This window comes from Odocoileus virginianus, chromosome 16 (genome assembly GCF_023699985.2).
Source record: "Odocoileus virginianus isolate 20LAN1187 ecotype Illinois chromosome 16, Ovbor_1.2, whole genome shotgun sequence".
In the NCBI taxonomy this organism is placed as follows: domain Eukaryota; kingdom Metazoa; phylum Chordata; class Mammalia; order Artiodactyla; family Cervidae; genus Odocoileus; species Odocoileus virginianus.
In genome coordinates, this window is record NC_069689.1 from 61,706,499 (window position 1) to 61,715,378 (window position 8,880).

Here is an 8,880-nt window from a genome sequence, read left to right on the forward strand (position 1 = left end):
GAGGCCAGGGCAGGTGTGTCTCCAGGTTGCTGTGGAAGGAGGCCTGAAGGCAGGTCCTGGGTTCCGGAGCTCCTACCCACAGGCCTTGCTGACACGTGGGATGTAGAGCAAAGGGTTCACGCTTACGGCTTTAGTGTGTTTATCTGGAGTTTCCACTTCATGGTCATGCCACCTTAGGGAAGGACTTAATACCTCCAGCCTTTATTTTCTAATCTGTAAAATAGGGTTAGCACTACAATTGCAATCCCTTTTTTGAAATCCTTAGTGTCAGATCTGCTCTTGAATTCACACTTCTTCAGCTCCAGATAGATGACATGGTGCATTTACTCTGTAGGACATAACATTCAACTGTAGTCTGAAAGTACCTTGTAATGAAACACATTAGTGCTTCTGCAACTGATCTTTTGAACATTCACACTAAGTGAAAAAAAAAAAGAGATCATATATTGTCTCATGTCTCTTCATGTCAAATTTTGTCACCAAACAATTTTTAAAAAATTTGTTTTCAATTTTGAGAGCTTTGAAGGGTTGGGATTGCAGATAATGACCATCCTACCCTGTGTCTCCATAGATAATGGCATACAGCTATTTAGAGAGACCCAAAATGTTTGTGGTTTGAGGCTAGACCACACGTAGCTGTGAGGTTTGGGATAAGACAAGTCTCCTGACAAGGCCAAGGGTGATGGGTGGGGAGAACCATTCTGGAGCGGCTGTGCTGTTACCCGATTGTCTGAGCCACTGGTTCCAACTCCACGGATCCTGAGCCTCAGCGGTCACAGGGCCCTGTGTCATTTCCAGGCGTCTGACTTCAGCCACCTTCGGAGCCAGATCATTCTCTGGTGGATCCTCAGCAAAGACCACTGCTGTACTGGTGACAGTGACCTGCCTGGACATCGAAACATCATGCCCACTCGGGCATCATCTCCAGACTATGATGACTTTTGGGTAGGGTTCTGGTACTTCCGCTTGCCAGAGCTCTTCTCTACCTGTGTGGCTTTCTCTCTGGTGGCTGACATGGGCTTTGGGAGAGGGGACATAGGTAATTGGTCCATGTCCATCTGGTGCTTCTGTTTCACCGTGACCCTCATCATAGTCATGGTCGAGTTATGGAGGCTCCCATCCCGCTTCCCTTTCTACTGGTACAACTTCCCCGTCACCTATGCCTGCTACGCTGCCCTCGTCTGCCTCTCGACCTCCATCATCTACTCCATCACCTACGTCCAATTCCTGCTTTATGGTCCTTCCCGGGACCGGGCCATCACTGCCACTGCATTCTCCTGCATCGCATCTGTGGTTTATGCCCTGGATGTGGCCTGGGTATGGGATTGGTACGATCTCGATGATATCTCCTGCTATGTGCACACTGTGCCAGGCCTGCTGAAGGTGCTGGAGACCTTCGTGGCCGGTGTCATCTTCGCCTTCCTCAGCAACACCTCCCTGTACCTGCACCAGCCGGCGCTGGAGTGGTGTGTGGCCGTGTACTCCATCTGCTTCATCCTGGCAGCTGTGGTCCTCCTGCTAAACCTGGGTGAATGGGAATACAGACTGCCGGTCCCCTTCCCCATTTTCCAGCTTGTGCTCACCACGCTCTCCGTCCTCCTTTATATCAGTGCTCTGGTCCTCTGGCCACTCTACCAGTTTTATGAGGAGTTCGGCGGGCAGCCCCAGAGGTTCAGTGATGGGGACTGCAGGGACGAGCTCACCTACAACATGTGCACCTGGGACCAGCGACTGGCTGTGGCCATCCTGACAGCCATCAACCTGCTGGCTTACATGGCCGACCTGGGGTACTGGGCCTGCCAGGTCTCTGTAGGGACTGAGGACCAGCCCAGGGACTCCTGATCCTCTGCTCACAAAAGGTATTCTCACCGAGCTCTGACGTCTTCTGATGTCCTCTTCCTGGCTCCTCTCTCTCTCTCCTCATATCCTTCCCCATTTCTCCCTTCCCAAAGCACTCAGTGCTCAGGTGCCCAGGGGAAGGGTAGGGTGCTGGGAACACCGTGGATGGGGTCTGAGATGTAAAGGGAGCAGGAGGGAGAAGTGGGGTTGTAGCGGCCCTTGGGGGCACCAAATATCTGGTAATTGCGGCCCCTTCTCTCATCAAGACCAGCTGAATGCTTGCTCCCTAAAGATTTTCATAAATCTGCCCCTGCCCTTCACTCCTGCAGTGTCTTTGCTCAAGGCCCATCATCACATACCACCTTGACTACAGAATTATCCTCCATCCATTTTCCTCCTATAGTCAGAGTGTCAGTTTCAGAGTGAGCCTCCGACTGATCAGTCCCTCCTCAGAGAATGTCAGTGAGGCCTCCACACTTACAGCTAAAAGCCAACCTATGTCTCTGGTGTTCAGATCCACCCACAGTGGGCCCTGTCTGCTGTCCCTGCAGCACCTCCCTTCCTCCCCATCTCACCTGTTTTGCCCAGGTAAGACCCAGGAGCTTGTGATGACCTGCTCACACCAGGCTGCTTCACAGAAGGGCAAAGGCTGAGAAGTGTCATTCTGGGAGCAATGAGACATGGAGCTGGTGGGATCCAGGCAGGCTTCTGGGAGGAGATGACTAACAGTCAAGTCTTTAAGGAGAAGTTTAGGTTCACAGGAAAGAAGAAAGAAAGGCCATTTAGAATAATTGATTTGCCCAGGGATCTCATGAAGTTTGAGTGGCAGAGCTGATGTGACTGCAGGATCCTTGTGTATAGCTGCGAGGAAGGAGGAGGGAGAAGGGAGAATTGAGCCTGGCCAACTGGAGGCTGGTCTATTTGCCCACTTGGGTCAGGAATGAGGCTTCAGGGTGGCACAAGGTGAGGAGCTGGAGTTGAGACACTCCCCTAAAGCCAGGACTATGGGGCCTGCAGCCTCAGAGCAAGGGTAGGCAAGGGAAACTATGCCCTTCAGAGAAATATCATATGACATGCCTTACATGTGAAATCTAAAAACAAATGATACAAATGAACTTACAAAACAGAAAGAAAGAGACTCACAGACTTAGAGAATGAATTTATGGTTGCCTGTACACCCTGTTACATTTAAACTGGATAACCAAGAAGGACCTACTGTATAGCACATGGAACCCTGCTCAATGTTATGTGGAACCTGGACGGGAGGGGAGTTTGGGGGAGAGTGGATACGTGTATATGTATGGCTGAGTCCCTTTGGTGTGCACCTGGACCTATCACAGCATTGTTAGTCAGCTATACCCCGATGCAAAATAAAAAAGTTTAAAAACAAACAAACAAAACCATGCCCCTCAGAAAGACAAAAGGACAAAGTTGATATCTGCTTCCAAAGGAATTTGGGATTTCTTTTAAGTCTCCACAGGAGAAATAGAATTCTCAGGTCTTCACTTCTGGTGTATTTAAACCAAAATGTACCTGATCCCTGAGATCCAACAACTCCAACCTGAGAAATTTATGCAAGTGGGGACCAACAGGCAATTGGCCTGAAGGGTCCTGAGCAGGAGCAGGTGCTGTTATTCTGGCTGAAGCTCCCAACCCAGGCAGAGGACCCTCCCAGGAAAAGGGCTCCTGTACAAGGGGCTCACAGTGTAATGACAAAGTACATGAGGGAAAAATCAACTGAGTCCCAAGAACTCCAATGAACACTCACCAATCTGAAAGAGACAGCAAACAGGTACACATATGATTAAACACATTAGAAAAAGACACCATGAAAAAAGGACAGTAAGATAGGAGAGAGAACCTTAATGAGTCGAAGAATGACCCCCACCCCCCCAAAAAAAATCCATGTTTATGGCATTATTTAGAAGTAGGGTCTTTGTGGACATAATTATTTAAGGATCTTGAGATGAAAGTCGTCCAGGATGGAGGGTGGCTGGCAATCCAGTGACTGGTGGCCCTACAAGGGAAAGGACAGAGAAGTTTGCACACAATGAGTTGAGAGAAGATGACAACATGGAGGCTGTGGCAGAGATGGAATAAGTGGCCACAAGCTGAGGGGTTTGAAATATTACTAGTGGATATGAATGAGCTTCACCCAGAGCGCTGGAGACAGCATGGTCCCCCTGACACCTTGATTTCAGACTTCTGGCCTCCAGAACTGTGGGAGAATAAATTCCTACTGTGTTAAGCAATCAAATTTCGAGTTCCAGTAGCACTAGGAAACTAAGATGAGTTTCCAGAAATGAAGAAGAGAGTCTTTTTCATATTTCTTAAGTTTACAGAGAAACCAGCCTTCTGCCGTAGAACATGGTGGTCACATGGATCCCAGACTTCTTGTCATATCCTGTGTCCCCCATGATTGAGACTCAGAGAGGAGTATTTAGAGACAGGTGATCAGTCCAAATGCGCACAGGAGCCAGGAGGGAAGGAAGTAAGTAAAGGTGGTGGAGAGGACTAAGGCCCCTAGAGAGGACCAGCTGTACTTGTCGGGGGTGTTGGAAAAGCGAGATGCCCTGTGCATGACAGGGTCTCAGGTTTATAAAACAGGAAAACAATCTACAGATGTGCCCTACATACATGTACATATATGTCTACATATGATGTCAGAGCATGTGAAGTGTGCTGAAGCCTGTACATGAGGTTGAGGACACAGATGCTCCCCAGTAGGAGGGGTGGATGCTCATGTGAGCAGACAGGAAGCCTGGCCACGCTCAAGAGGGGAAACTGAGCACATGTGAGATGATCATAGTCATGCTTTATGCCAATTATATATGAGAAGAAGAAAACATAGAACATGCTAAACAGAGATGAGAATGGAAAACAATATAAAGTAAAGGGCATAGCAACTGATTCATGAGACTTCTAAAAGGAGCTAGAAATCTGGATTTTCATGAGAGATGAAAACACGGTGCATCTACCAAATAGTTCAGGAAGAAATAAAACTGATTCTACACCATTTCTTCCTGAAAACACTCAGAAGGAAAAACAAACACATCCCTGGGCCACCTCCAAGACACACAGGTTTGCTTGATCTACAGCAAATCAAGCTTGCATGTGTTTGTGTCCAGAGAGGGGGCAGGGTCTTCTCAGTCCTCTTAGAATGGGAGGGAGAGGGGAACCGGAAGCTGGCATGGATTGAGTGTGCCGTGTGCCAGGCCCTCTGATAGGCCCTTCACAATCTTTCATCCACTTCATTGACATATTCCCTGGTCGCTCGATGGTAAAGAATTTGCCTGCAGTGCAGGAGGTGGAAGAGATGTGGGTTTAAAATGTGGGTCAGGAAGATTTGCTGGAAAAAGAAACGGCAAACCACTCTAGAAATTCTTGCTTGGAAAATCCCGTGGACAGAGTAGCCTGGGAGGCTCCGGTCCAAGGGATTGTAAAGAGTTGAACATGACAGTATGCATGCACAGGTATTAAGCCCACTGCAGACATGAAAAAACTGAGGCTCAGTGGGTAACTTGCCAGGTCCCCCCATGCCCCACATCCTCCCTGAAATTCTTTCTTACCATCCATCTCACCTCCTCCTTCCTTCCTCTGTCCTGGTTGTGAATTTCCCGGCTCCCTGTCTTCCAGTTCACACGCCTGGCTGCTGGGCAGGCGGGGCTCAGCCACATTCAGGCTGTGCTCTGACGGGGGCACCATGTCCAGGCTCACAGATTAGAGTGGAGGAGAGGTTGCTGGGAAACTCAGGCAAACCTGCTGCTTTCCAGGTGGGGGAACAGAGGCCCAGAGAGGGCACAGGCCTGACCCAGGTCACACAGCAGGAACCCCCACGCCTCTCCTTCCTAAATCCTCCCTCTGTGCCATTAAATGGATTCAAAGACTCTACATGAGCACACAGATACAAAATCCTTGTTCATTTTCAGCCTCTTCTTCCCAGCTTGGAAACTTTCATCCAGTCTCCCAGGTCACAGAAATCCTCGTTCACATAGGATTACTCCTAGATCTTTCCAGACTCCCACCTGGATGGCAGGTTTGGAGCTTGAGCCAAACATTATGTTATTTATTCTGTGGTTCCTCCAGGACACTCCACCTTGAGTCACGCTGGGTTGGTGTCCCCTGTCCCAGTGAGGAAGAGTCACATGTGAAGGCAAAGTTGAGGGGAGGGGATTCAGAACAGTCCCTACTCCCATGTCATCCTGTCCCCATGGCCTTGCTCTCACCCATGGCTCCTCCCTGCTCACCCTTGAAGCTGCCCTCCTCCGGGTGGGGCTGTGTCCCCTCAAATGGCAGCTCCTTCTAGTGATGCTGCAGGGAGGAGAGGCTGGAACACATGTGTCTTCAGGTTGCTGCAGAAGGAAGCCGTGGCTGTGAAGGCACGTCCTGGATCCCACAGCCCTGAGCTTTGGTCTTGGTCTCCCACCCACGGGCCCTACTGACATGCTGGGCTATAGATGAAAGTGTTCAAATCCATGGCTTTGGCATTTTTATATGAGGTTACTACTCCTAACCTTTTGACCTTAGAGAAGGCCCTTGATTCACCAAGCCTTAGTTTTTTCATCTCTAGAATGGGATTAGCAGGGGTGGCAGCTCAGCTGGTAAAGAACTCGCCTGCAATGTGGGAGACCTGGGTTTGATCCCTGGCTTGGGAAGATCCCCTGGAGAAAGGAATGATTACCCAATCCAGTATTCTGGCCTGAAGAATTTTCTGGGTCTCAGAGTCAGACCTGGCTGAGTGGCTTTCACTTTAGTTTTCTCATCTCTAAAATGGGATTAGCAGTACATCTACAGTCCATTTTATGAAATCCATGGAGTTAGATATGCTCGAGAATTCAGGATTTTTTCAACTCCAGTTGCATATAGTGCGTCTACTCTATAGGACATCCCACCCCACCCCACTGGGGTTTGAAAGCACTTGTAATCAAACACATTAGTGTTTCTGAAACTGAACTTTTAAATATTCATACTAAGTGAAATAGAGATCATAGTTTGTCTCATGTCTGTTCACATCTAATTTTGTTACCAAATAATTTAAAAATTTTTTTTTCAATTTTGACACACATGAAGGGTTGGGACTGTAGAAAGGACCATCCTACCCTGTGTCTCTGTACATAATGACACACAGCTCAGAGGGGTCCAAAATGTTCCTGGTTTGAGGCCAGACCCACCCTGCTCTGAGCTTTTGGATAAGACAAGTCTTGTGACAAGGCCAAGGGTGATGGGTGGGGAGAATCATCTTGGATCAGCTGTGCTGTTACCCAACTGTCTGAGTCATTGGTTCCAACTCCACAGATCTTGAGTAGCAGCCGTCGCAGGACCCTAGGCTCTCTTCAGATGTCTGATTAATCCACCTCCAAAGCCGGATCTTTCTCTGGTGGGTCCTCAGTGAAGACCCAGTCTGATGACAGGGACCAGCCGGACCACCAGGCTCACCATGAGCTCGTCCTCTGGCCTGGCCTCTGCAACCGTCATGGGCCACTTCCTCCGCCTGCTGCAGCTGCTCTCCACCTGCCTGGCCTTCTCGCTGGTGGCTACCACTGACACTTGGAGGGAGACCATAGGTAACTGGTCCATGTTCATCTGGTGCTTCTGTTTCGTCGTGACCCTCCTTACTTTCATAGTCGAGTTGTGTGGGCTCCAGCTCCTATGGCCCTTTTCCTGGGACGATTTTCTCATCAACTATGCCTCCTACTCCACCCTCCTCTGCCTCTCGGCCTCCATTATTTACCCCACCATGTACATCCAGATCATCCCTCATGGCAACTCCCGGAACCATGCCATTGCTGCTACTGCTTTCTCCTGCCTCGCGTCTGTGACTTATGCCACTGAAGTGGCCTGGATCTCCGCGTGGCCCAGCCAGATCACCTGCTATGTGCTCCGCATGCCGGGACTGCTCAAGGGGCTAGAGAACTTCGTGGCCTGTGTCATCTTTGCCTTCATCAGCAACACCTCCCTGTACCTGCACCAGCCGGCCCTGGTGTGGTGTGTGGCCGTGTACTCCATCTGCCTCTTCCTGGGGGCCGTGGCCCTCCTGCTGTATCTGAGAGGCTATAGCAACAAGTTGCCCGTTTGCTTCCCCATTTTCCTGTTGGGGTTGGCCCTGCTCTCCGTCTTCCTCTACACCAGCGCTCTGGTCCTCTGGCTGCTCTACCAGTTCGAGGAGAATTTTGGTGGCCAGCCCCAGCGGTCCAGTGATATGAGCTGTCGCCATCAATTCACCCACTTGGTGTGCATCTGGGACCAAAGACTGGTTGTAGCCATCTTGACAGCGGTCAACCTGCTGATTTACGTGGCCGACCTGGTGTACTGGGCCCGCTGGGTCTTTGTTAGGGACTGAGGACAAGCCCAGGGACTCCTGATCCCCTCTGTTCACAGGAGGTATCTTCACCGAGCTCTGGAGTCCTCTGATGTCTTCTTCCTGGCTCCCTCTCTCCCTCCTCACATCCTTCCCACTTACCTCTCTATCTTTTCTGTTTCCTTCCCTCCTTCTGCTCTGTCTCCTTCCTCTTTTGTGTGGTTGCTCACACCCTGTTTTACTGTTTTCTCTTGCTGCTCTCATCTTTTCTACATTTTCTGCTTTCTGCCCCTTTTCTGGTCATCCTTGGTTTCTCATTTCCTGTGTCCTGACCACCTCTCCCCATTTTCCTTCTTCTGATCCATCAGGACCTGAGACTCTTTCGTTCCCTGCCCACCGCCGTCTCCCACCTCCTAAGGTGCTGACTCCAAAGCACACAGCCCTCTGTGCAGCTGTTCACACCCTGGGCCTCCAGAGGGGCCTCATTGCCAAAGTGTGTCTGTCCCCCTGGCAATGTCTTGGTGTGTGTGTGTGTGTTTGTGTTTTGCGGTGGGAGTAGGTAGATAGGCATTGGGCTCACTTTCTCCCAGTAGAGGGGGCTGCACAGCGTGCCTCCCATTTAAGTTGAAAAGAAATATCTGGAGGTCAATAATGTCCAACGGGCAGGATACTCAAAACAGAGACCTTCAGTCCATGGGCCCCACCTGGCGCTCAGCCTCACCTGAGATTGGCTCCAGAATTTT

General features: G+C 50.0%; 2 protein-coding genes across 2 annotated transcripts; both read left to right on the forward strand.

Moving 5' to 3' along the window:
• Window positions 1–1,014: 1,014 nt before the first annotated feature.
• Window positions 1,015–1,847, forward strand: LOC110136006 (myeloid-associated differentiation marker-like). Its single transcript, XM_020891423.2, has one exon. The coding sequence runs from the start codon at window positions 1,015–1,017 to the stop codon at window positions 1,840–1,842; it is 828 nt and encodes a 275-aa protein (XP_020747082.2). The 3' UTR covers window positions 1,843–1,847.
• A 5,396-nt stretch (window positions 1,848–7,243) lies between these two features.
• On the forward strand, window positions 7,244–8,201 carry LOC110136005 (myeloid-associated differentiation marker-like). Its single transcript, XM_070477532.1, is given in 2 exon segments — window positions 7,244–8,170; window positions 8,172–8,201. Coding segments are annotated over 2 exon segments (957 nt in total).
• Window positions 8,202–8,880: the final 679 nt, after the last annotated feature.